The sequence below is a fragment of the Anas platyrhynchos genome, chromosome 8, assembly GCF_047663525.1.
Source record: "Anas platyrhynchos isolate ZD024472 breed Pekin duck chromosome 8, IASCAAS_PekinDuck_T2T, whole genome shotgun sequence".
In the NCBI taxonomy this organism is placed as follows: domain Eukaryota; kingdom Metazoa; phylum Chordata; class Aves; order Anseriformes; family Anatidae; genus Anas; species Anas platyrhynchos.
In genome coordinates, this window is record NC_092594.1 from 24,161,354 (window position 1) to 24,188,947 (window position 27,594).

Consider the following 27,594-nt stretch of genomic DNA (forward strand, 5'->3'; position numbering starts at 1 on the left):
TCTTAGCCTTTAACCAATTCCCTACTTCGCAGCTGCTGTTACCGAATCCACAGCACTGCGCTAACTCAAAGAGCACAGTGCTTGCACTTCTTTGGCTGTCCAACGAGCCCTTCCTATCCCAGCCTGTAGTCATAGCTCTTTCCCAGGATTTCCTTTGAAGATGGTATTACAGGTCTTTTTGCTCTTCTACAGCTTGGTACATTAAGAAGTAGCTTACACAGACATGTACTGGCCCAAATCTGACCCTTTCCAATGGAGAGCCTAGAAAGAGGCCGTGCCTTATCTGGTGATTGCCTCATCCCCTGCGCTACATGGCAGGAGTGACCGGAGCTGTGTGTTTTATCTCATTTCTCAGGCCCACTTAATTTCTCAGAACTGCCCTCAAAATATCTTTAACACAACTATTCCCTGGACAGATAGCAGGTGCTGTTGCAAAGAGTTATTAGAAGCAAAGACAGCTCTCATCACATCACTAACTCCTTTTCCTCTAAAAGTATGAGGCCTGCAAACTAAGTGCAACAATATGAAAGTTCCTCATGTGCAGCTCGAAAGGAAAGGAGAAAGAAAAAAAGAAAACCCAACTGTGCCTCTCTTATTTTCTCTGCCAGAAACAGGGATATCAGAGTGCCAGCAGAGAGGGGTGAGATCAAGCCTCAAAGCCTATTAGCAAGTCTGAACCGTCTTGGTACGTGCTGGAGAACATGCGCTGAATTAGTCAGAATTCAGACATCACCCATCTCACAGAAAAAGAACAGCAGCAGCTGCGATACTCATTCCCAGTAAAATAAGGAAATATAAAATTGCAGACAAATAACAAACAAAATAAATACAACATTTATACAATTTCTTTTCTACACTTCTTTCAACAGGGTGTACAAGCATAGCATGGGAGTGGGGTAAAACATTCTGGAAATGTCTGAATGAAAGGGGGAATGGTGAAGGGGAACAGCAAGGGGGCAAATGCAAAAGGATGAGGACACTGGCAAGGCAAGGTGCAAGAACCTTTCGCTGCCTGGAGAAAGGCAGCATTAACACTATTATTTCTGGAAATACTACACATGAAAACAGCTTCTGAAAGAGTGCCTCAGGCTACTCAGAATAAAAGAATAACTATTGGGCAACAGATCTATATTTAAAAGAAATGCTAGGAAACTATTTGCATAGCTGTGCATAGCCAAAACTACCAACAATCATTAACAACTTCTAAAAATGAGGTTCAAGTATAAACAATACACTAACAAGCACACATGCTATATTATAAGGGACAATTTAAGAAATTTTCCAGGTGATTTTCCAAGCACGCACAACTGGCAAGCATACTGACAGTACATTTTTTCCAAATTAAGTGAAAAAAAGCCCATTATTTCAACATCCCAAAACAGTACACGCTCTTATATTGCTAGAAAGCATAAGACTGAATTGCTGAGAAGTTAAACCATTTAACTGCAAAGGAACAGTGGTTCATTACGTACCTGCACCGTGCTCAGAACAATACTACCCAGCAGAGCCACAGGTGCTAAGTAATGGATGAAAGAAAAAACTAATGCAACCTGGCAATCAATTAATCACCAATTACATTTATTTCCTTTGGCTTAGAGAAAGAGCCTTAGCCTTTCAAATTATTCATGCACTTACAAGAAGAACAAGAAATTAATCCCAAATTAGTACAAAATTTCCTCCAAATGACAGACTTAGATATACTGAATGCAAGGTGTTAAATTATCAGATGTGATGAGCCTGAAGTTTGTTTAGCACTTAGTACAAGAAATACTCCCAACTGTACAGCTGACCAGCATTTCAGCATGGTCTGAAGGAATAATCTGAAACGTAATAGTCAATCAATCCTTATGTTGCTCAGACCAAGTCTGTTCTTTAAATCCAATACATAAGTGTAACTAAACAGCTAGAAGACAGCAGTATTATTTCATTTCCATTGCACAGCGGTCACCTTCTGTGGTCAGCTATGCTCGCCTTGGCTGAGCAGCCCTACAGACAGTCCCTCAGGAAGGCACTCTCTTCCCCCACCCCTCATTCCAACACCAAAACACTTCCAGTACCTGCCATTGTGGAATACACCATGTTTAACAGAACTGGGACAGGCACCAACTTCCCTCTTCCCGGTTCCACAACACCCCAGTTCCACGAATGGTCGGGCAATCCTCAACATCTGCCTTCCACGTGCAATGCTCCCTGTTAGGGCTACGTGGTCGTATAGCTAATGGGCAAAGTCCATACGCTAGGCTTAAACAAAACCACTGCAGTTCTGACGGCTTGGTCTGCAGCAGCTGCCAGTTTAGCTGCCCTTAATGTGTAAACTTGAAAATAAAATGAAATGAAAGATTTATAACCTTAGGTACAAATCTCACCAAATATATACCTGGAACAGGGCTGCGACAGGGCTGTGTTTGTGATCTCACCACTGCAGGCTACTTGTAAAGAGCTTAAGAAGTCCAAAAGCTGCAGAGCTAATGAATATTTTGATATTCTTCATTTCTGATAGTTACCATTCATATGATGAAGAAGCACATGGGTTTTACAAATACGTTTTAAAACAGTATTAGGATCACAATTTTATTGGAGAGATAAATGCAACATAAGCATTTGTGATGGTCATTTGCTTCTCTCTCTTAAACTTCCCAACTTGAAAAGAAAAAATTCCCAGGGTGACTGAATTCTCTCTATATAAAGGAACCGCACTTACGGGAAGAAAGAGGTTCCCTTACTTTCTTCCCCAGAAACACACTCAATTTCTTGTTGCAGGCAGGATACCAACATGGTGCATAGATGCCAACTCTGTGCACCAGTACAGAACCAGGAGTCACACTTTTGTGAAGACATTGGAAAAAACTCTTTCTATCAGAACGTACGACTGAATGCTTACTACTAGAACTACTGACAAATCGCAGAATTAGTTTATCTGCTATAAAATCTGAAGTAACTCTGCTCTCCTACTCACAGCATAGTTCTTATTTCTTTCTGGGACGACAGCTTATCACCTGACATTAATGCATGCATGTAGCATACGAAGAGCCCGCTGACACACAGCCCAGAGGCCAGAACCCTCTGTTCCATCGCCGTGCCCTTGTGCTTCTCACATGGCTGCAATCGCTCCTTAGGCGGGCAGGGGGAAGGACAGCAGCACAGGCTCCTCGGGCCAGCCAGGAGCTTGGCTCAGAGGAAACCACTCGCCATACTACAGCTCTGTGGTAATGCCACAGACACAGTCAAGTGATTTCTACAGTGAAACACTAAACATTTGCAAGTCTTAAAATATACACCAGATAAAAAAGGGAGACATTCAGCCAGCCAGACACTCTTTAACAAAGCATACACTCAAGTTCAGAAACGGAACCAAAGTTCAAAGCTGCTGCTGAAAGCCCTTTTTGCCCCCCTTAGGTTTTAGAGAATCAGTGGTAAGTTGCTCACAAAGCAAATCTTTCCATCGTACTTTTAATGGATACTTTACAATAGTTTTCCCTTTTCCTCACAAAATGAAACCAGCAGAACACAGTAATTAGATGCTTGCACCACCACAGCCCAAGCTCTGTCTTTGAATCCTCTAGGTATGTAACTTACATCCATTGCACGTATGTTAAGGAGGAAGCCTCTCCAGCAGAAGCTCTGTTCTCAGGTTGCGTTATGTTGATCCCTTCAACGCCAGGCGCTGGATTCTCCTAAAGTACCGCCCGCTGCCAGTAATGGAGGCTCTGAAGTTGTGGGCACCAACGCGCTTAAAGCGGGTGGGTACCAAACACCCCTGAACCCTGAGCACCTCCACCTGCTCCAAACCGCCTGCTGATTTCTCCCACTCTCCAAATTTTCGTTTACCATTACCGGGGTTACGCCTCGGTGACAATCACCACGCGATTTGGGGTGGGAGACGCGCGGAGCACCCGGAGCTCCGGCAGGTCAGGCGGTGCCGCTGGAAGGGTCCGCCCCAGCACCCGACACCCCAGTGCCGCTCAGGCTGGGCAGGGCAGGCTGAGAGGCGGCAGCCCGGCGGCGCTCGCCCCCATGTGAGGCTCGGTTCCGGCCGTGCGGAGCTGGCTGCTACGGTCCGCACGGTTCCCAGACCCGCTCGGGGCGCTGGCAGTGCGGGTGCCTCGGAGGAGCCCAGCGGGGGGCACGCCGGGCTGCCGCTGCCCCGCACCGCGGGACCCCCCGGGGCACCGCGCCCCCGTGCCGGCGGCCCCGGCCTCCCCCCGCGCCCTCAGCGGGGCCCCGCTGCCCCAGGGAAAGGCCGGGGCCTCCCTGCCCGCCCTGCCGGTGCCGTGCCGGTGCCGTGCCGGTGCCGCTCACCCAGCTTTCCGCGGGACTCCTCCAGCTTCTGGATCTGGTTCTCCAGGAAGAGCACGGCCACGCCGAAGGCCAGCACGGCCAGCAGCTGCAGCTTGGGCGGCACCATGATCCTGAGCAGCCCCATCGGCGGCCCCGGCGGCGGCGGCGCCGCAACCCGTGCTCACGACATAACGCGGGGCCCGGCCCGCGGCGGCGGCAGGCAGCGGCCGAGAGGCGCTGGCGGAGGCGGGGGACGCGCACCGGGCCCGCCGCCCGCTCACATCGCCCCGGCCCCGGCCCCGGCGCGCGGCGCCCCCGGCCCCTCCCCCGCCTGCGCGCGCTGCTCAGCAACCGAACGCCCGCCGCCCGCCCGCCGGGCCCCGGCGCCGCGCCCCGCCCCTCGCCCTCCGCCATTGGGCGGGGCAGCGCCCGCCCCGCCCCCCGCCCCGCCGGATTGGTCCCGCTCGGCGGAGGCCACGCCCCCCGGGCACAGGGTGGCCCCGCCCCCTCCGCGCGCCCGGCTCAGCGCGGCCCCGCCCGCACGCGGGGCTTCGGGGTTGGGAGGGGTCTCGTGAGGTCCCGCCCTCCTGCTCGGTGCGCATTGGACGGGGGTACAGCGGTGCTCCGGGAAGGAGCAATGCTATTGGACGGGCCGGCTGTCAATCACCGCTGCTAGGGGCCTGTGCGCCGGTCGGCTGCAGCGTTCCGGAAGGAGAAAGGACCCGGCTGTAGGGCTGCCCGCACAGTGCCGGGCTGAGGAGGGGAAGATCGCCTCGTGCACCCCGCGGGCAGCGCGGCTCTGAGCACAGCGAGCTGGCCGGGACAACGCAAAGCCCCGGCTGAGCCGCTCCTCCCCGCTGTGCCAGCGGTGTGAAGGGAGCCCCCTCCCCCTTTCCCCCATCAGGCAACGCTCTGGGCACCCGCACCGACTGGGGTCCTCCGGCGGGCCCCCGGCGACGCTGGCAGGAGCGGGCGGGGCCCAAGATGGCGGCGGCGGCGGAGCGCGGCTGGCTCGGGCTGCTGCTGGGGCTGCAGGCGGTGAGCGGGGCCGGGGGGCTCCGGGACCTGCCCGCGGCTCCCTGCCCGCCCCGAGGCGGGTGCCTGCGGCTGGGGCTGCTCCTCCTCGGGGCTTCTGCCGCTTCGGTGCTCCGGGGGCCCTCGGGGCGCTCCCCGCCTCGGCCCGCCAGCGGGTCGGGCTCGCAGAGCTGGGGGCAGCCTGTGGCGGGTGTGGCGGGTGTTCTCTGGCCCCGAGAGGCTTCCGTTACAGTGAGCGGTGTCGCTGTAACGCAGTGCGGGAATTGGGGTGCTAAAATATAAAGAACAGCGGGGACGCCCAGCTGCTTCCTTCTCCTGCAGTACAACCGGGTCCCGTTGTCGCTTTCCTCCTGTTATGTGCGCAAAGGGATTTGTCAGCGTTCTGTGGGAAAAAGTGCTTTTAGCCTGTCAGAATAAAATAATAATTTCAAAGTCTTTTTCTATATTTTGTGCGTTTCCATACGTGCTTTATTTTTTTTTCCTGTTTTTTTAGCAAATACACAGAAACAGTAATGCAGTACCTGTATATTTTCCATCAATTCCTAATGCTTAAAATTTGTTGTCACATCAGTGCCACATCTTTTATTTGGCCCTGGGATGGCAGCTTGAGGGAGGAAAGTGCTTTTTCTCTCTATCTTAGCTTGGGCACATTGTATGTATGCTACGTTATGGGTGAATGTGAAGTTCAATTTGCTGAGTGAGGGAATTTAAGTTTTCTTCTATAATTTTCTATTGGGCCAGCATAATTCTTTTGACTCTTGCTCTATTATCATCCACTCCAGTTTGCTGATGTCCTCTTACTCCTCTGAACACAGAGATGCCTGCAGATCCTTTTGCTGGAGTTTGATCCATTGCTTTTTTGCCCAAAATCATTCACCCAGACAGAAGTGCCTGGGAAGCTCATCTCTCTCAGTTCCTTCCCTCCCTTTTTCTCTTCCAAGTGTGCAGCTGGAAGGAAAGGCTTTAAGCAAGGCTGTGATATTTCCCTGGGTAGGGAAATAAGAATGTGAAAGCAAAAACCAAATGCATTCCTGAAGTGCTGGGATAGTTGGTAAAAGTGTTTTGGCTGCTCACTAAAAACAGAACTGGTGTCCTGCACAGATAATGTGTAATTGATTTTCCTGTAACAATGCAAAAATGAAATTAAAACCCTACTTGTGTGTGTTGTTGAGTTCTTTGGTCCACTTCCTCACTCCCTGCTTGAGCTTTTCCCAAGCTTGGCTGTTACATTTACTTTCTGAGTGTGTTTTCAATGATAGGAAATCAACTGAGATTGTTTTCCAAAACACATATTAGAGAAGTGGATTTCAGCTGATTCTCTATGTTTTTTTCTGTTGCTCTTTCTTTGGAGCTAGCAATGGAAAGACACTAGAGTTGTAGAAATACACGTGAAAGCAGCAGGTCTGATACTTTGGAACATATACGTTGTGAGTGATGTCTAGATATCACTATTAGTTTTAAGACCGTTTCTCAAAATAAGGTGGTGGTTTCCACTTATGAGCAGACCATGAGGTAGTGTCATAAAATGGTCACCAGAGACTTAATTGTTCTTAAACTTACTTGTTAAAGAACTTAAAAGCTTCCGCTTTAAAACGATTAATTTAATACTAAAATATAACATTGTATTGATTTGCAGGTATATGTATATGGAGCACAGCTGTCATCAGAAGCATGCAGAGAACTGGGTTTCTCCAGTAACTTGCTCTGCAGTTCTTGCAACCTTCTCGGGCAGTTCAATCTGAATCAGCTGGATCCATTCTGCAGGCAGTGCTGCCAAGAAGAAGCTCAGCTGGAAACCAGAAAGGTGGGTTCTAGACTGTCCTGGTTTCAGTTAGCACAGAATTAATTTTCTTCCTAGTAGCTGGTGGAATGCTGTGTTTTGGCTTAGGATGAGAAGAGTGCTGATAACACCCCAATGCTTTAATTGTTGCAGAGCAGTGCTTATACTAAGCCAAGGACATCTCAGCCTTTTGCTCTGTCCTGCCAACAGGCAGGCTGGGGGTGCAGTAAGAGCTGGGAGGGGACAGACCCAGGACAGGTGACCCAAACTAGCCAAAGGGGTATTCCATACCATGTGACATCATGCTAAACAATATATAGGGGTGGCTAGCTGGGGGGAGGGGGCCGGACTGCTCGGGGTTAGGCTGGGCATCGGTCAGCGGGTGGTGAGCAATTGCATTGTGCATCACTTGTTTGTACATACTATTCCTTTCGTATTATCACCATTGTATCATTATTATTATTATTGTTATTATTATTTTTGTTATTATTATTTTCCTGTCTTATTAAACTGTCTTTATCTCAACTCACGGGCTTCACTCTCCATTTCTCTCCCCCGTCCCAGAGAGGGAGGGGGGAGGGTGAGCGAACGGCTGCGTGGTGTTTAGCTGCCGGCCGGGTTAAACCACGACATAGACTAAATCCTTTATAGAATAATTTAATGCAGAAATTATTTTTTTATCTCTAAATATGCGAGAACCTGGATTATAATCCGAAGAGAAAAACGCAACATACGTATGGTCTAGATTTGCAGATTTGCCCTACAGGAATGTGCCAGTCTGAGCAGAGGAACCTTTGGTTTTCTGACAGCCCTTTTCTATTGCAAAGTGACTACTGGGAGCTGCGTCCAGCTGCTTTGAATTGAAAGACGTATGGGATTTGAAGAGGGCAAAAATAGAGGAGAAGGAGACTGGTACAGCTGATCACAGTTATTGGTTGGTCTCTGACCCATACGCAGTGTGATGGTCAGGACTGTTCAGTCCCCAGGCACAAGAGGCTGCTGCAGCCGTCAGGTGAACTCCTGCACAGGCAGGAACGTGAGAGAAACAGGACTGCTGAGCTCCTGCACTGTTAGAACAGAAAGATTGGGATGAATGCTCAAGAGTCTGTGCTGTACTTCCATCAGAAAGGCTAAAGCAAGACCTCTATTTTAACTGGGGTATGTAAATAGTTATCTTACCTAAGGTGTTGAACAAGAATGAATTTTTACAGAACTCTTGAAAAGAATGCATGCTTTTAGATACATTTTAATTTAAGGGTGCTCTAAAATGCATAGAACAGTCAGCAGGACTGTAGAGATCTCGGGGGAGAAGAGATGGTGAAATTATTTGTAATGACTAGGAGATAGCTAAATAACCAACAAGATGGAATTAATCTAGCAGGCTTTTTCTGTCAATTAAATTCAACATATTACTAAAAAATAAATCTGTGCCTATGATTTTTAACAAAATCACTTATTATAGTGTTTAGATGCATTAAATACCAAGAAGCAAGTGTTTTGAGATCTGAGGCAAGTTTAATTTCTGGAGAATGCTTCTGTTCTTATAAATACGTATGTATGTATCTATGCATACACACACATACAAAAGCTGAAAACTCTGCAAATAAAATCTAATGAAACGTACTAAAAGGAATGTAAAAATAGTCAGCAACTGCCCTGTGGTTGTGTGCTGCAGCCAGTAACAGTTGTGGTGGCAGCAGCAAGGCTTCCTGTCCTCACATGAGAAGCAGGTGCTTTTATTTGTTCAGGTAATGTGCCTACAGCTTATGTAAACAGTTGTATAACAGTTCTGTCAGTGCATGTAAAATACATCACAAGAACCTGTGGATCAGGATAATTTGTATTGTCATTTGTTGGGGAAATAAAGTAGAGGAGGTACATTGCATTACTGTCAACATGAGTTCTGAGGACAGAAATCTGTCTTAATTTATTAGTAATTCATTCAAATATGTGACTTACTTTGTATTGGAAACATTATTGCATTAAAATCCAAGCTGGATCAAAGTAAGAACAGAATTTAAATTGATAGATATTTTTCTGATTGTCCTGAATCAGACCTAGATTTCACACTTTTTGTGGATAATCACACTTTCGTGTAAGACTAATCAAGTGCTTGTTTGTGATCAGGGCTTAAATTAAAAATATTTGCAGTCCCAAAACTTTTTCCATTTCAGTCATGCCAAATGTAGTAGAAGAAAAACCTTAGGGCTGGAAGGAATCTCAAGGTTGTTTGAGATATTCCTTCGCAGTGAGCTGGAATCTGTTGTGTATTCACAGGGGCCTAGAGATGGTATAATCTAAGTTTGCTTTTTCTAAGCTGTGTTGGGTTACTCAGTTTCATATTTTTTGCTTCTGCTTTGTTGCAAACATGAGTAATTTCCTGCTGTATAGAAATATTGGATTATTCTATCATTATTGTCGAGTGCTAAAACACAGCATCTTTTCTAATGTTCTTTTGAACACTGCTTCAGAGTGTGGAATTCTTTATAAGATTACATTCATGCACAGCCACTGTTTGAAAATCTATGGTTCATATTCACTGCACTTTTGAAACTTGTACAGAGTAAATGCCTGTGAAGACTAGCCAGTAGAAAAATAGTACTGGGAGTTTTGAGCATGAATATTAATATCTAAGCGGATTATATACAGAATCATCACATTTTGGATTGACTTGTGGTTTAACATACTGCTGCTTCCTGTAGGTGTCTGCATCTGGGCTTAAGATTTTACTCTTAAATCTTTATTCTACTGAAAATTTGATAGTTAAGAGTGAACAGATGTTAAAAATCTTAAGTGTTTTTCCTTACCTTTCTGCTTGAAGAAATTTTTTAATCTTACGCTAAAAACCTGTATCTAGATGTAAGATATCTGACTGGCTGATTAGCAGCCTTGTATATTGCTGAGCTCCAGAGCAGTGGTGCTCTGGCTTTTGTTAGTGCTGTGAGTACATGCTCAAATATCCTCAGAACAGATGAACCTTTTTTCTGAACCACGATTCCAGTACGTCACCTAGCTTGTTCGTTATGCGAGCAGGTATTTATTACCATCATGTAGCAGCGTGCTGATTATCTGTGTTAAAGACAGACGTGCATGCTATTAGATCGTTCCAGGACAGACTTCAGGGTACACAGTTAGTTCTCCTTAAAAGTATGTGGCAAAGGTTAGAAATATACTTTTTTTTTTTTTACTACTTCATTGCATGACTTGCACCTGTGTTTTAAGTGAGAATTTAAAATTAAAGATAAGGGGGAGTAGCACGTGTATCTGAGAATCTCTATGCAGTATCACTGCTTTTCAAAAATGACCTGTGAAGTATCTGTGCACAGTCCCAAAATACCTCGTGCTGAGTAGCATCAGGGCAACCCTGTATGAGGTATGTTTGTGGGGTTCCGTTCTTTTATATTCTTGACAGATGTTTATTAATCCTCACCTTGTTACTGGTCCAGTATTCTGAGAATTATCAGTACTGAAAATACCTGCAAGGTGCCCCTGTCTCCCACTACGTCTTAACTTCTGCTGTCATCTGTCCAATCAAATATTTTCATTGCTTCATAACTTTACTGTAGGTAAAATGGAAAAATTCTTTTGGTTATTTTCTCCTCTTCTAGAGATTTTGTATTCAGCTGCAGACTAATTCAGAAGCTAGCTTAAACAGTATTGCTTTAGACAGCTGCAAGTTTTAAGCCTCAGTCTGTCAGATGCAGAGTGCTGCTGGTGTGTAAAACACAGAAGGATGAAATGGAGGTGAAGCTAACTGTGCGTGAAATTGTAGTAGCAGGAGAGATTGTCCATATTTTGCAGTAGCTGAAAATAGCTGCACTCCATCTGCAGCTTCGCTTGTGCTGTGTGATCATTTCAAATGTAGCTATAAGCATATTCCATTAATTGTAAATTGTAATCTTAGATTTATCTCAAGAATGTGTTAAAATCCAAATGGATTTTAAGAATTAACACTGGGATGAAATCTGCAATCCATTAAATGTCATAGTTGCATTGTGCAGGATTGCCACAAACCTTAAAAATCATTAATATTTGTAAACAGAGCTTTGAAATATATTTTGCATACTAACACCTTGAACTTAGCATTTTAAATTTCTATTGCTAAGTATTTCTAATAGCATAATGCTGTGCAGTTTGCAGGGTTACATCAGCTGTAAGCAAAAGTCGGACAGGAAGTTTCAGACATTAAAATGTACGGCATAGACAGAAAACTTATTTCAGGTGCATGTTACTATTTCTAGCATGTGATTCCACTGTAAAACAAGGTACACGTTGATACAGTAGTCCTTGCGCATACCTTTGAAGTACACACATACTTCTTAATATTATTTTTTGCCCAACTTCCACTAGATATAACAATATACATAACTCAGATATTTCTGAAATGTAAAATGGATTATTCTGCCCAAGAGAAACTTACCTTCTTGTGTTTGGGCCACTTTCATGGAAGGTTCATTTCTTCAGACAAACTAAGATTCAAGTCATCCATCTATCTGTAGCAGGAAAGCCTTACTGCTGGGAGAGCTCTTTATATATAGACTTAGCAGCGAAAAAGGTGATGTGAAGGAAACAATAAAGGTTAATTTGCTAAATGTGGGTTACAATTGTTAATGTGCACCTGTGCTGAGGAATGGCATAAGTTTAGCTAATTAAGTCTGACCTGCTTCATCTGGGTACACATCTAGATAAAATGATTAACTCCACATTTGTTGAAACAACTTCAAAAAGTCCTGTTTCCAAATAAATTAAATGCACAAAGTCAAGTAAATAGTTGTTGATTTCTGTTCTCATTGTTTTATTTGCAGCTCTCCTAAGATGCTTTCTGTTCTAATAAAAGCAGAGATTCTCAACAGTAAGAGTGATTTAGGGATTTTACTTGTAGAAGCAAGTAGATAGTTATGTAGTGAAGTTAAACAGCGTATTTCAAAGTTGGAGCTTAAAAACTGTTCTCTGTCTACTTTTTAATGTGACCTATTTACTAGGTTCAAGTAGGCACGTATATATAGGAGCCCTTCTTCTGGCACCCTTATTCTCTATTCCACTTTGCCTTTGTGCCTCAACTGTAGCTCTGCAGAGGTCTAAATTTATTTAACTGCTCATTGCTCAACTTCTGCACTTTCTCTCTCACACCTTTGTTTCAGATCTCTTGTTTACCTGACCTTGCACAAGACCATTTCAGAGAGCAAAGTTAACAATCATGATCTGGTAGGAAGAGAAGTTGTTTGTGGGCTTCTGGGTTGTTGGCTGAAAAGTACAGAAATGTTTACACAATACTGCATAGAGGAGCTTGTTTAGCACCAAAGCTGAAAAATTTATTTTCCTACAAATAAACAAGAACTTAGATTCTGCTTCAGAAGAACAGATGTGTTCAGAGGAATATGCCTATACTATATTTATATATAGTGTATATATATATATATATACTATATATATAGTATATATGTATATACACACACACATACAAACACAGATGCTGTACTATATACCCCTAGTCACAGGAATAGCAGTAAGTCATATGTAACACTTTTTTGACTATTTGATTCTTTGTTTACAAGCTGTTATTTAGTTAGACATTTCATTCATATGATAATAAGTTGTGAATGAGAGGAGTTTCTGTAGCTAAATTTACCTATGACATCATTTCAAAATGATCTTTATGTAGCAATGACTTTAATGGATTTCTGCATTACAGAACATTAATTGATAATGCTTCTGGCAGTGAGACTTGCTGGCTGCTGCTCTCTTAACCCACAGATTCTTGTCAATTTTCTGTCTTGAGAGAAGGGGAAGACTAGAATAATTTTGAAAACTAACTGTCCATACAAATATCTTGAGTTCCCTCCCTCACAGAAGTTTAAATACTTCACATGTTGGTGTATATTTCTTTATTTTAACTAACTGAATTTTCTAGTAAAAACAAAAAGAAGTACAATTGAACTGGTAGTTACGAGAGTTTAGGAAAGACCAAAAGAATCTCGCACCAAAGTCTCTCCTGTTTGCTGTCCTGAGAAATGAGGTCACAAACACTAACTATTAATTTGTTGTTTCGCTTCTTCTGGAGAATAAAATAAAAATTAACTTGCATGCATTCTAAAATCACATGCCCTATTTTATAACAATACCGTCTTGTACATACCAAGCAACTGTGGCCAATAGGAATAACAGCAATTATCCCAAGTTTTATTGACTCTAAAGGAAAGTCAAAAATAGCATGAGTTGATACGGGGCAAGGGAGGTAGGTATCTTTGGCAGATCTGCTTATATAGTAATATGAAATGAAAATATCTGTTAATTTCATAAGAGCAATTTTTATTTTGCATTCGGAAAGAGATTAATTGTTGGTATATATTTAGTGGAAGATTGTGTTGTACCTAAGAGAGTAAAAATTCCAGAGTTCTGGCAGTAGTCATATGCTTTTTTTTTTTTTTTCACTGATTGTTCTCTGAGCTTAATTAGTTTTTAAACCCCTTGATATTAGGAGACAAAAATATGCAGATATCAGAATGAATCTAGGTACCGTAAGACAGCTCTTTACCAGTGTCTGGCATTATCTTAACAACCCATTTCATTGCATCTTTAAGACATGACAGTACTAGAATTTTTTAGCTGATCATAAGCAGCAGTACAAATCCAAGTTGAGTGACACTTCATAACCTCTGCAGGGTCAGGCTCAGTCAGTAACTGGAAGAAGCTGGTATGGAAAATACAGGGAATAACTTAAGGTATTTTACAAGACTTTGTTGTCACTTACGCTGTAACACCATATTATGATGATCAAGGAGCAGTTTCTGTTAAGTACAATTTTTTCAGTTCTATTTGATTTGATTTACTTGGTTGTAAACACCAACGGTTCTATGGCAGCTGCATAGCAGCAACGTAATTTTTCTTTTTTGGAATTTTCACTCTGAGTAATTGTGGTTATGGTACAGTACCTATTGATAAATGAACCATTGCTGGAACTTTGTCTTGTAGAAATAGCTTCAATTCCATTCTAAATACCAGGAGAAATGTTACTTTCTTTCACACAAGTCAAGGTTCCTTGTTGTTAATTGAACACCTATTTTAGTTGGACCACTAATGTTAATGGAACAACTATTTTTACAAAATATTTTTACCTAACACTGTTGTTACGTAAGTGGTGTTTTATTATAATTACCACTCTATTGGGCATGATGGTGTGTTTTTGTGTTTTCCCCCCTCTCAGTAGTGAAGAGCCATCCTTATTACATCAGTTTGAACTATTACAAGCTACTCATGTACTTACAAAAAAGCTTTTGAATGAAATTTAACTCAAGTTGTAGCTTTGTAGAAGATGAGGGAAAAATTCAGTCTTTGTCACAGTAGCCTTCGAAAGCATCCTGTTAGAATGCTTTAAAAAAAGCAAAGATTTTTATAGATATAGACATGAGTCAGCATGGAAATCATAACAGCACTTATTTGAGACACCAAAATGGACACCAGTAATCGTTTAGAGAGTCTTTCTTTCATTGCTTGCAGAACTAAACTCACTTTCATGAACGCTAAAACAAGTGAAGCATTATTTTAAAATGAACCAACTTACAAGTTAAGCATTGTGTAATGAACTGACTTTTCATACTTGTGTGCCTCTGCGCTGAGTGATACATGTCATTCTTCGGAATGCTTGAGCACAGGAAATGCCTTTGCAAGGGAGTTTGGTGGACATCTGCTCTGGACAAGATGGGGTAGAAGCAGTAGGAGATGTGAACGAGTATGCTTTTTGTTGTGGGCTTTCTAAGTGATGCAAATAAACCTGCATTTCGTGCAAAAGACACCTTTGTTTAGAGTTACAAATAAAGTCAATTTATTTTACTTTCTTGTCTAGCCATCTAGAGAGCAGCTGTTTGTGCCAGCATGAATCTGAACTTTTTAGTAGCAGCACAGTTGGGCTTCAATTACGGCAGAGTTATAAGCTCAAAATGCAGGCATCACTGCTTGAGCTACTTTCTTTGCTGAACTTTATTTCTATCAGTTATTGGATAGGAGTTACAAAATGGGAGTATTTTGTAATTACAGTATGTCCTATACATCTTAGATTCCTGCAGTGATCTTGCTTCCATAGAAATACCTGTTTAAAAGGAAGAAATAAACTGGAAGAATTATTTGCAGTAATGAGAAGTCAAAAATGCTCTATTACCATTTGGTGTACTTAGTTTTTTGTACACATATAGAAAATAATTAGTTAACAGCATGTCTTATCTTTTATGTCTATTGCATTTTTCTATCAAGAATTAGCATAATGTAACTGTCAGTACACAGAACCAGTATCATTGTTCAGGGCCTTAGTGAGCATACAAACTAATATCTGAATCTAAGATTGCTGATATAAATGTTTTTAAAAGAATAATGAATGGAGACAGGCTAAGAGAAATTCAGAATCTCACTGTTCAACATTTTCTCCATCTTTGTAACTCCTCCATCTTCAGACTTTCATGGTTTAAGTCCAGAGGGAGTTAATTATGCAGGTTGGTATCTGAGATTCTAATCAGTTCTTTTTTAAGATGAAAAAAGATTTTTTTTTTTATTTTGGGGTGAAAAATAAGCTTCAGAAATGGTATTTTTAATCTCTCAAGTGTTGTTTCGTAGCAGTACTAGGTTCTAACAGTCAAATATTTTATCTTAAATCTAACATTTAGTTGAAAAATATGAATGTAGTTGAGGTCCTGGGATACTGTGCTAAACAGATAACACAAAGTAGTATTTTTAGTTCCATTTCCTGTAGAAGTAATGATTAGTGATCTGTTCAGGTCAGGCAAGAAGTCATAATTTCCTTGCAAATGATTGGAGTATTTCATGTTCTAATCATGTGTATTTAGACAAATAATGAGTTGAACCTAAATTCAGAAGATCCGCATTCTGAAATGCAGATGTACTCCTGACCATCCATAGTGCCTGCACAGATGGATGATGAAGTTTTAATAAAATTGTCTTACTTTGAGATTTCAGTTGTCTGCTTTGCTTTTATGATTTGTCACTCCTTTTTCAGAAAGGTGCTCATTACATTTCATAGTGAAAGCTTATTTTCGATTCCATGTATCCACAGTTCATATTTTAAATCAAATATGAATTTTACTTCATTTCAGAACAGTTGTGTTTTTCCATGTCTGAACTTGCACATTTGTTATAAAAGCACCATCTAAAATAAGAGCAGAGGTCTTAATCGTATACGGAATGAAATGAATTGAAGCAAAAAAATAAATAAAAAAATAACTGAAGCTTTTAACTGTTAGCTCCCCTACAAGCAGTAGGGGCTTCACATGTGATTTGGAACACATAATTGACAACCATTTGTATTAAGAATTTACAACCTATTAAATGCCTGGCTTTACAGAATGAAGTTCTCTTTCAGTAGCAGGAAAAATCTGTTACTAATTTATATTTAAGATGCAGCAAGCTACAGAATGAATTGCATGATGCAGAAAAAAAAAGTTTAAAAATGTAGCAATACACAAGATTAATACATATTTTTTAAAATTTAGATACTACATTTTAAAGAATTGAAATGAACTCATATTTGGTTTTAATCACATTGATTTTGAATACCTTGCATAGCTGACTCTAGTGATTGCCATCCAAGAGAAGCATCGAGTTTAGCTAAGCCTTACGCTTTCCTCAAAGACAAATAGATTAAATATTTGATATTGATCCTCAAATTGATAAATAAATAAACTAATAATATGTATTTTTAATGTTACTAACAGCTTTTATATATTCTTACAGCTTTATGCAGGAGCTGTCCTAGAAGTATGTGGATGAAAATTGGGAAGGTTCCCTCAAGTCCAGGGTAAGTAAAGCCAATACTGTTCTTTAAAATATGAAATACCGTCACAGCCGAATGACAAAATGCGCTTTTAAGTGCTTCTACGAGTAGTCATAAATTTCATATATTACATCAGGAAAGTTGCATTGACCTGGGACTCATGGAACTGGTCTCCAGTAATTGATAGATGAAATTATATAGCGTGCTTATGGAACTACTTTCTTTTCACAGATCCTGTGGTATAATTGTTTTGTCAGTGGATAATGACAATCAACTAAAGTGAATAGAATACAGCAGTGTAGAAGGAAAATCAATACCATCAGTGTGTGGGGGGAGGAAGCTGCAGGAAAAACCTCTATGATAAATTTCAACCTGGAATTTTGTTATAAATGGGGAAAGAGCTTAGGTGACAGCAGTGCTTTTTTCAGTAATGAAGTTCCGAATACTGTACTTAATATCAGTTGGACATAAAGAAAAAAGACTGATCTAGCTTTACAAATAAAAATGCACAAAAAGCGCATCCCCATCTATCATGGCCAGTACTAATATCACCCCATTTGAAGGCTGATTGATGAACAAGAAATAAAAGAATTTTAAACCAGGTTGCAATTAATCTAAGTTATGCTGCTTTAGATTCTCCTTCTACCACCTCTACCTACACACAGTTCTGTTACTTGACCACAAGGCTAGAGGAAAGATACTTCTTGTTTCCCACTCTTTTAAAACACCAAAACAAGATCAAGTTAAATGGTTTGTACTACTGAAGGGTGTGTAGGGAAACTAAGTGTGTTAATACAGGTAACCACATTATCTCCATGTCTATTTGAATGTAGCAAACTTAAAGACATTCCCAACTGTTATTATCCATGTGAATTTGTAACAGTGCTCTTTGAGCTATAGGTTGGAACAAAAAGGTAAATGTGATAGTCTGACTCCAGCCAACATCATGTCCTACTGAAATGTTTCTGTATTGAAACATTTTTCCTGTTGTGTTTCCCTTAAAAAGAAATTGCTGCATAATAAATGTTGTACTGTAAAATTAATTCCTATATTATATGTTTTCAAATTGTTCTTTATAAACGAACTCTTAAATATTTATCAATCCATCAAAGTAGAGCACTGAAAATAAAAGTGGCAAGATTCATAGATGAAGCAATATCTTCTTAATACCAGCTACCACAGAAAATGTAACAGTTTTTGGATGACATGCATAAAGCTGAGGCCCTGCAGTAGAACACACAATTAGGTGGGCCAGTGACTGACCTAGAGTATTTATTTTAAGTTGACTTTTCAGTGGCAGCACTGTTCTGTTCGCAATGAGATAAGAGATGACAATGTCTAGACTCCAATGTTCTTTCCAGAATGTTTAACAAAAACTGTATTAGGCTGGGTGGTTTTCTTTCATTGACCATTTCTTTCACATCTTGGCATGGTCTTTGTTCATCAGGAGAATAATTCTCACCTCTCACTGTATGACTCCCTTAGTTAGACAATGAATGTGCTCCCAGTAGATGTAACAAAGACCTTCATCCAAAGACCATGCAGTACGCGACCACATTAGATCCTCTCACTTCAGAGATGCAGCAAGCATTCTGTTGTACTTCTCAAGTTCCCTAAGTGTGAGGGGATTCTTTTAGCAAGTGACACGCAATGTGTTATGGGGCTGTACTTTCACATAAGGCCACTTATTTCCGGGTTATTTTTGTCGCGTTAAAGGGGTGTAGCTGATTAACCATTACGGGCCCGGTTGGATTCAGAGTACTGAACCAGTCGGACATTCACCAAAACTGGGGGTCCGTTCGGACATTCACCAAAAACGTAATAACCACCTGGGGGTCCGCTCAGACATTCACCAAAAACGTATTAACCACCTGGGGGTCCGTTCAGACATTCACCAACAATGCATTAACCGTCTGGGGGTCTGGTTAGATTCAGAACACTGAACTATCACGGATAACCACCCTCACCCTAGTTGCATTAATGAGAGCTATCACAATGCAATCAAGTATGGTTTATTACAGCAACAGATAATCAGGTTCTTTTGGATTGCCGGTGATAGTGACTATCTGCAAAAGCAAGCTAGTATGCATGAAATACACAGGTGTTCTAGGTGTGTGTTCTAGGTGTGTGTTCTAGGTGTGTGTTCTAGGTGTGTGTTCTAGGTGTGTGTTCTAGGTGTGTGTTCTAGGTGTGTGTTCTAGGTGTGTGTTCTAGGTGTGTGTTCTAGGTGTTACAGGTGCGCAGCCTAGAAATAAACGCATTAAAAGGATCAAAGACTAGAGATTTATAAGCAAATATTCAGATCTCACCCAAAGGCGTCCCAATGGGGGGGGAAGAGAGGCTCAGCCCGTCGACTGATCCCAGGAGTCAGGAGGTCCTAAGGATGTTGTATGTCCTCGGGATGTTATCTCCCCTGACGGTGGTATCTTCCCTAACATCCCCTCTCTCTTGGGCCAATTTATATTATTTTCTATCTTTTAGGTGGAGCTTGAGTGGCTCTAGTCAAGCATATCTTAGTTATGATTGGTGTAAAGTTTTCCCGTTTCCGTTTAAAGTAATAGGCTCCGAGAAATTCAGAGCGCATGCTCAGTGAGGGGTGGTCGCACCTTGGAGGCGGGTAGCTTTTGGGATGGAGGTGTGTTTTGGTATTATAATGATATTATAATGAGCAAAAAGTACACTAGGGTACAGCATTTGTCAAAACATGACAGGTCTTTGGCTTAGGGTGGCAAAAAGTGCAGCTTTGTGCACAAGAACAATCAAGGCCCCACCTGATTACAGAGCCTAGCCGTGGTGTCTCCACTCCACTCTACGCTCCGTGGTGTTCCTTAGAGCTAGCACACCAAGTTTCCCCAGCGCAATAGCATCTAAGGTTGGGAGCCTAGGGAATGCTCAGATAATGCAGTTATGCCCTACCCTGAAAGCCTCTTCAATGCTGTACCTTTTCCTTAAAAGTGTGAATGTTAGTTTTATTTTCCTAGTTACTTCAGGCATTTACACCACAATTTTTCTCTCTAATTCTTAAATACTGGTCAAAGAACTTCAGAAAGGTCCAGTCATCTTAAGTCTTGCATTTTGTAAAAAAGTTAGTTAAACTCTTGCTAAGAAATGTAGAATGTTGTCGTAGGAGACCTGCATTTTTATCATAATCTCATAATCTTCTGTAAAACAGATGATTACAAACATACAAACTAAATCAATACTTCAGATTTAGAAGTGCCTCTAGCATTGCTACTCTAGGGTGTTACATATCTCATGTGTTAGTAGTAGCTTGCTTCAGTTACTCCCTGTAACACATTTACTCTTTTTTAGTTTTGAACTTTAAAATACTGTGAAGTTGCACAAAGTACCATGCAGCCATGCAGTAGCATGGTTTGATTAAAATATTAGTCTTTTGAAAAATAATAACTCATGTGCTTCCTAGTAGGAATATTTCAATATGTGAAACATGAAAATGCATCATTAAAAGACTTGTAACATTTTTCTTTTTTATTGTTGACATGATGCTGAAGATTTGGCTAGTTATGACTTGTGCTTTCCTAGCACTAAAATCTGAAACTGACATAGGGACAGTAAGTTTTTTAAATCTCACCCAGATCTTTCTGATTTGAGGCCATTACATTTATTCTGATGTGTGTGGAGATAGGGTTAAAAGTGCTCGGCTGTGTGCATAGTTGTTTGAAGACTAGTGTGACATCTTACTGCTAATGCATATTGACTCTCATTCCAGTATTAACAGATGAGTTTTTAATTTTTTCTCCAATAACATTTTGGATTTTTCCCATTACAGATCAAGCAGATCTTTTCTCCTAAAGCAGGAAACTAAATAATGTGAATTATTCCGTATGTGATCCTTGGTAATCTGGATCATGTCCTTAAAAGTAGATAGTCAACTTTTTTCATAAATTTTAGGACTTATTTATCTAATGCACAGACCTTTAGCTTAGTATGGTGAGATATGGAGTTGTGTCCCTTTGGGGTCAGGAAGTTTTCTTGCAGTACATCCTATCTCAGAGACAGCAGCACAGGCATATGCAGGCATATACATAGATTTGCAGTTTGGGCATGAGCAATACTTTAGTTTTTCAGTAATCTCCATTTAGGAGTCTAGGTCTTAATTCCAACAGACTAGTTTTCACAGACTTTCTCAAAACAAGGGGATGTTATAATAATAGCGGTGTTTTTTCTGTTGTAGTGTATTCACAGGCAGACCTTAGGTCTTTACAAGCACAGTTCAATGGTAGGTAGTACCTGTCTTTGCAAAAAGTGTGGCACTGGGTAGGCTTTTAAGTGTTGATACTTATCTGATCCTTTTCTTCCTTTTGTGCATGCACAAGATAGCCTTGGAGAACTTCATAGGCTGTCTTGTGCTCTGAAATGTGACCTTTTAGTTGTAGTTGATTGGATGGCAATCATGTCTGCTCTGCAGGCTCACCTCAGGGTTGCCTTCAAACAGAAGGCGTGTGCTTTGGTACTGCACGTTTTATAACAGCACAAGGTAAAGTGATTTTCTTAACGTTATGTGACAGGACGGTTGCAAAGCAGGCAGTAGAACAGCTTTGACTTCTAGTCTCGTGTTTAATTCACCAAAATGTAGTGTCATGGCACCAAGCTCAGAGTTCATCTTACAGAAATCAGTGCAAAATGCCTTTCCTACTCACCCATGTATTAAATACTTTTTTCTCTGCAGCATGTTATTTGTAAAGCTGCTACAGGGAGAGGAAAATTGGAAGATAGCTAGGATTTTAGTATTAAACATCAAACTATTAAATGCTGGTGTAAAGGTGTGTAAGTAGCCCTTAAACACAGGCTCGTAGGAAGCAATAATGTTAATGTCAGGATAGAGGGGGGAAACTGTTGGGGCAGTGCTGGAGGTGGTACATGTGCACTGTTTCACAGGGTAAGCAAGCAGCTGCATGTCACACAGTGTGCACTGTAGCTGCCTCTGACTCAGCATCTGTGTATTCAACCTAGAGCATGATTTTGTGAAAGAGAAAAAAAGCATTTGACAGGATAATCTGTATTTTTAATGCACGTCAGGATACTAGTTTCTCAATTTAGCTTCCAAAACCAAGAATATAGAAATTAAGTTATTTATATAGCGAGTGTTATTCTTTGCATCATAGAAATTCAAGTGACTAATGCAGAAAATCACTGTGATGAACATTAGAAATAAATATACCATTAACAGAAAATGATTTTGTTCTAGCTGTCTAAAATTTCAGGAAAAACGTTCTGTAGCGCTTCAGCTTTCAGAAGATTTAGACATTTGACATTGATATGAGTGTGCAATAGCTGCTTTTAAAGTGACAAAATGTAATACAGACTACAGAATACTTTCTGCTTCCCCCTAATTCTGTTCACGTTTCATGCGAGCTTGTTCTCTCTGACACTGCAGCCAGGGAGTAACCACTCATGTCCAAATGAGCTTTCATCTGTCACTCAATTAACAAGTCCTCACACCTGCTGAAAGCTTGAAGTGCTGTAACCTGAGTTAACCCCTGAAAGCTATTCTTGAATATAATTGAGTTTCACAGTCCAGATTTGCTTCTGAAACTTTATCGACTTTATGGTGTTATCTTGTCATTTCTCTGTAAGTTGGGCAATTAAATTCCATACACTAAATGCTTCTTTAAACCTCCTTTCCATATGAAGTCCTAGACAGTGATGTCAGCTTTAGATTTAAATTGAAAAAACTGAGGAAAAATCCCCATGGAATAGTTCAGTCTGCTGTGGACTTGAGAAACATCTTTGCTTTTTTTTTTTTTTTTTTGCATTTTACTACTGACAGCCAAGACAACTAACAACTCAAAAGGACGTGAGAAACACTGAAGTTGAAAATGAGTCTGTGAGTTTAAACCAGAGCTGAACTCTGGTGTATGAGCAAGTAGTGGTTATTTAGTGCTATTTGAAATTGTTACATAAGTACAGCATGCAACATGACAGAGTACAGTTCTACAGAAAGAACAGAAGCATTTTTTTCCCCCTTCGGGCACCAACTGTAGCTAGGAGCTTATTGCACCTTTAAAAAAAAAAAAAAAGTTGATGCCGTGTAGTGGTTGGTGCAGCAGGCAGAGTATATGGTTTTGATCTGTACCAGGAGCACAGGGGAAGAGGGAAGAAAATAAATGTCACTGTATATACATACTGAGGAAATGTTAATGTAACTGTCTTCAGTAATACAAAGAGAGGTATAAAGGTGTCAGGGAACATCTTTACAATTATTGAGGAAAGTACTGCATTTCACAAGGCAGCATGCAACTTCAGTCCTGAGGTTGCACTCATCTTCACACACCAGCTGGGTGCCCTGCAATTCACAAGAGATTCATTGCTGCCTAACCTTGAAAAAGCAACTTAACATGCAGCCAGCACCTCTGCAAGAGTCAATCCATACTGACAGCGTGCATGCTTGGGGAGACTCTGCTGAGATACCATGGGAGCATCCTGGCTCTACTTGATGTCAATACAGATACTACATTCAGCCTGGAGCATAACAGGAGTGTAAGAAGGAGAAATAAAGACTAAAATTTGAAATACTTTTAGAACTGAGATACTCATTAGGCTAAAGTGTTTGGAAGTAGAGGAGTATGCTCACGCTTTGCCCTGAAATAAGTCATGTTGTGAATATTATTTTTAAAGTTAACGTTACCACAAGGACAACGTTGTGCCATAGGGATATGGGAACTGTGCTGCTGTCAGCACTTGCTGTTTGTTGACAAGCCCTGCAAGCGAAGAGTTTGTCCATCAGCAGCATAGTTCAAACCTGAACTTCTCTCTGTGTAGCTACATGACAGGCCATAGAGTCCCTCTTGAAATCCCTAAAGGCAATCAGCTTTAAGAGCAGAGGAGTTACCAACTTCTCATTTCCTATGCTTGATTTCCTGCTGTTTTTCGACATGCAATCTTGGAGATCTCTAAGACAAAATCATTCTTGGGTGCAAGAATGACACCTCTGCCCACAGTTTCCTCTGTGCCCTTTCACCCACACTGCTGCAACTTGTGTGCAGTCTGCTGATGGTGTTTGTTTCATATTTAGCCTCCCTCACAAAGCTTCAGCCAGATTTTTATAACACTAACAGTTTCCCTCTCATCTGCGTATACACAGGCTGGTCTTGTGAAGACTAGTCAGTTGTACATGCAGATAGTTTTTTGTGTTTGTTTTTTTTTAAATGTTTGCACTAATGTTCAATGAAATTTCAAGCAAATGAGAAGCTAGTTTGGAATACTAGCCAAATTAGGGTTTTCCTTAGGTATAGTATTAGTATTACTAGTTTTGTGAGGATATTGAGAATTTTACTGTTAGAAACTACCTTCTAAAGCCTCATTCCAAAAGAAATAATTAAGGGAATACTAGCTTGAATATAAACTTACTCCATGCAGGTGGAAAAGTTTTGATTCTCTTTATTTCTTTTCCCCAAACTCTAGCTTTTGTCAGGAGTGATAAGCCAAAACTCTTCAGGGGACTGCAAATCAAAGTGAGTAGTAACCTAAGTTTTTTGGTTTTTGAGGGTGTGGGGAGGAGGGATGTATACTAAGAAGAATTAAATTTAGGAGAAACAGACCTTTTGTAGATTGTTCCTTATTTGCTGATCAAATCATCTTTCAGGAGGGGATGTATATTTGTTTTGCCAGTATAAATCTTTACATGTTTCTGCTGCTAGCACTAATTGGCTTATTGCTAAGTAAATGGTACCAATTATTTGTTGTCAATGGGGCTTTTTCAGGTTTGTTTGTTGTTTAAATCCAAGAAAAAGTATATTGGAACCCTTAAGTAAAAACAGATGTTAAAAGAATGTGAGGAATGCTTGTGTTCTGACCTGACTGTTGATATCTTGTGTTTAGATGATTTGTTCTGCCATACTTTCAGTTCCCTTTTTTCCTCATTCTGTTCTTCCCTCATCTTCTGATGGAGCTGCCATTTCCATACATTCAGAGATTTTTAGTTTTTTCTCCTTTCTCTCAGATCTTCCTCAGTATATCTTAGATTATTTTTTTAGTCTTCAAACATCCAGCTTTAGACAACTGAGTATACTGAATGATGTTTCTTATGACTGGTGCATAGGCAACATCACATAAGCTGTACTGCCTTAAGCTCAAGCAGTTTTTGATTTGAAGATCTAGTGTAAAACTTCCTCTTGGAATCCTAGATGAACTTCCAGCATGCTTCACAGATACACATCTCGATTCTCACATCCTTGTGCTCCCATCTCTCTTCACCAAATGGCACCATCTGGAGTCGCTTCATACTTATGCATGGCTGCAATAAGTGATTTGTCTTTTCAGCAGCAGATTACATCTAAAACAGATTTTCTCTGTCTGTCTCATGTATTCATGTCTGTATGCCCTCCAGTTTCTTTCAAAAGCATTCATTCTCTCCTTCTGCATGTATGAATGTTTCATTTTTATTTTAAACTGTAGCCGTATTGAACATCAAAGCAGCCTAGCCTACAATTGGTATGGAGCACTACCAGGAAAAAATGTGCAAGTGGGTCTGGTATTTATTTTACAAGAAATTCAGAAAAACAATTAGAGGTGCTGCTAGCTTCATTAAGTGAAACCAACTAATGTTAGGTCAGTAAAAGGGTAGAGTAAAATACTCCTAGTGAACTCCTGTTTTCTATAAACTTAAATGGCTAGATCCTTCCAGTGCTCTTAAAGGCTTTTATTTGCATTACGTATTTAGGGGCTCAGTTTTCACAAGTATTATGTTACTAGCTAAGCCTATAGGCAGACTCTGCACTGTTAAATTGGCCAGAAAATTCTTAAGTGGATAAAAAAAAATAATCTATTGATTAAAGAATCATTTAGCTGCTTGATTCAAAAATCAAGATTTAGTAACTTAAAACAGTTGAAGTATGATACCTTCGTTCAACACAAGGTGTATGGCATTATCTCACTGCACGTGTGTTAGTTTGTGTGGTGGGCCAAGGAGAACAAGTAGATGTTTCTGACAGAAACACACATCTCCTTTTGACTTGCTTTTCCACCGTCCTCTCTTTAACATTAAATGTTAAAAAGCTGCTTTTTACCCATTTTATTTAGGGCAAGTAACTCTACTCCAGATCTTAAAGGAAGCATTTACTGCTCTTAAACTAATGATGTCACTCATTCAGACTTTTTTTCTATTCTTGATTTGATGTCTTAAACTGATTTAAATAAATTGGGGAGGGATTTAAAATGGAGAATACATTTCCCAACCCAGAGTAACTGGCTTATTTCTTTCTTTCTTCAGTACGTGCGTGGTTCTGACCCTGTACTAAAGCTGCTGGACGACAGTGGGAACATTGCAGAAGAACTGAGCATCCTCAAGTGGAATACAGATAGCGTGGAAGAGTTTCTAAGTGAAAAATTAGAACGTCTATAAATCACTGCTTTTGTTCCTGTTCTCTTTTCATGTCTTCTCATGGTAATCATCTCAGATGAAGTGAGCTACAACTGAAAAAACATTCCAGCTTCTATGTTAATTTTAAAATATCTATTGTGCTGTACTCGTAATTAGAAGGGGAAGCTTCAGCACACATCTGACAAGTTGACAAACAGAAGAGCTTGTCTTAATATATTTCAGTTCTTAGTGCATTTATCACCAACGAAAGGCTTTGTTTCAAACTTAATTATGCAAATATCACTGATATAATTAGACCTGTTTTTACAAATGCTCTAAAAAACTAAAGAGCTTCAAATAATTGAAATGGTTACCATGCTTTTTGTGTGCTGCTCTTTGTAAACATGTCAGAACCAAATGCAGTGTAATGTCTCCCAAAGAAACTTGACTGCTACTGCCCTCTTCTTTTTGTATTTGAAATGCCCTTTTTATAGAAGCGTTTACAATGACTATCTAGTTCACAGGTTTTGAAGCTGATGGAGGAACTCATGCTCTGGTACAGTGAAACATTTAGTAAGCACACTTTAGTGAAGACTACATAGAAAACCCCTGAGGTGTATGCAAGTCAGATGTCAGGTGTGCTTTACATTAAGTGTTTTGCTTCAGAAAACATGAGAAAGAAGGAAAGCTTTTTCCAGGCTTGCAGCTTTCACAAGTTTATTCTATCAAATGAATTTATAAACTGTTCTTTTAAAAGATTTTTCTCATTTGAAATATATGTAAGCAAGGAATATAGATAGTATGTATGTTAGTAAGTCAAATCTATTATGACTTGTCAAGTTTTTTTCTCACTTACAGTGAATAAACATGGCAAGCAAGAATGTGGTTTTTCTGAAGTTTAATTATCAAACAAGTATTTCCTTTAACTACTTCAGGCTCACCAGTTTTTGGCTGGATGGGTGTTATGCTATACCTTGAATGGGTACTCAGTTTTTCACTTTCGAATTTTCTATCTCAAGAGATTTATTTTATTTACAGTCTACCACTTTTATTCCTAACTTGAGAAGAAATCATCAGCTTCATAGCAGAACCAGAACAATTACTTCAAGACTAAGAACACACTAAACATCAGAGCTTCTACTTCTAAGAGGGATTCTTTAGACCTCACCTTCTGAGTTTTTGTTCCATGAAATATTCTTATAAACTTTCAGAAGGTGCATACAGCTTGATCATGATGCTATACACATTTTTATCTTTCATTTTTTATCTCTGCCTTTCACTCCTATCCTTATAAAACACGCTGCTCATCTCCCACATGACTCAGTGTGGGACAGCTACAGCAGTGGTCACTGCTGTCTCAGCAAAAAACAATGACACAAAAAGCACAAATCTTTGCAGCTG

General features: G+C 40.6%; 2 protein-coding genes across 8 annotated transcripts in view; one reads left to right on the forward strand and one right to left on the reverse strand.

Moving 5' to 3' along the window:
• Window positions 1-4,668, reverse strand: part of HS2ST1 (heparan sulfate 2-O-sulfotransferase 1) — a 174,083-nt gene extending 169,415 nt beyond the window's left edge. For 6 of the 7 annotated variants that reach the window (XR_011811172.1, XR_011811173.1, XR_011811169.1 and 3 more), the window contains exon 1: window positions 4,300-4,668. Coding sequence is in view for 1 of the 7 variants with exons in the window: in XM_027462639.3 (XP_027318440.1) it covers window positions 4,300-4,423 (124 nt within the window). In the remaining 6 variants the exon portion in view is untranslated. The remainder of the gene's footprint in view (window positions 1-4,299) is intronic. The other variant, XM_027462639.3, reaches the window with a different exon arrangement.
• Window positions 4,669-5,000: 332 nt separating this feature from the next.
• On the forward strand, window positions 5,001-27,074 carry SELENOF (selenoprotein F). The gene is made up of 5 exons (XM_027462641.3): window positions 5,001-5,316; window positions 6,950-7,117; window positions 16,832-16,895; window positions 24,297-24,346; window positions 26,104-27,074. The coding sequence occupies exons 1-5, from the start codon at window positions 5,263-5,265 to the stop codon at window positions 26,233-26,235; spliced, it is 468 nt and encodes a 155-aa protein (XP_027318442.1). The 5' UTR covers window positions 5,001-5,262; the 3' UTR covers window positions 26,236-27,074.
• The last annotated feature ends 520 nt before the right edge of the window (window positions 27,075-27,594 follow it).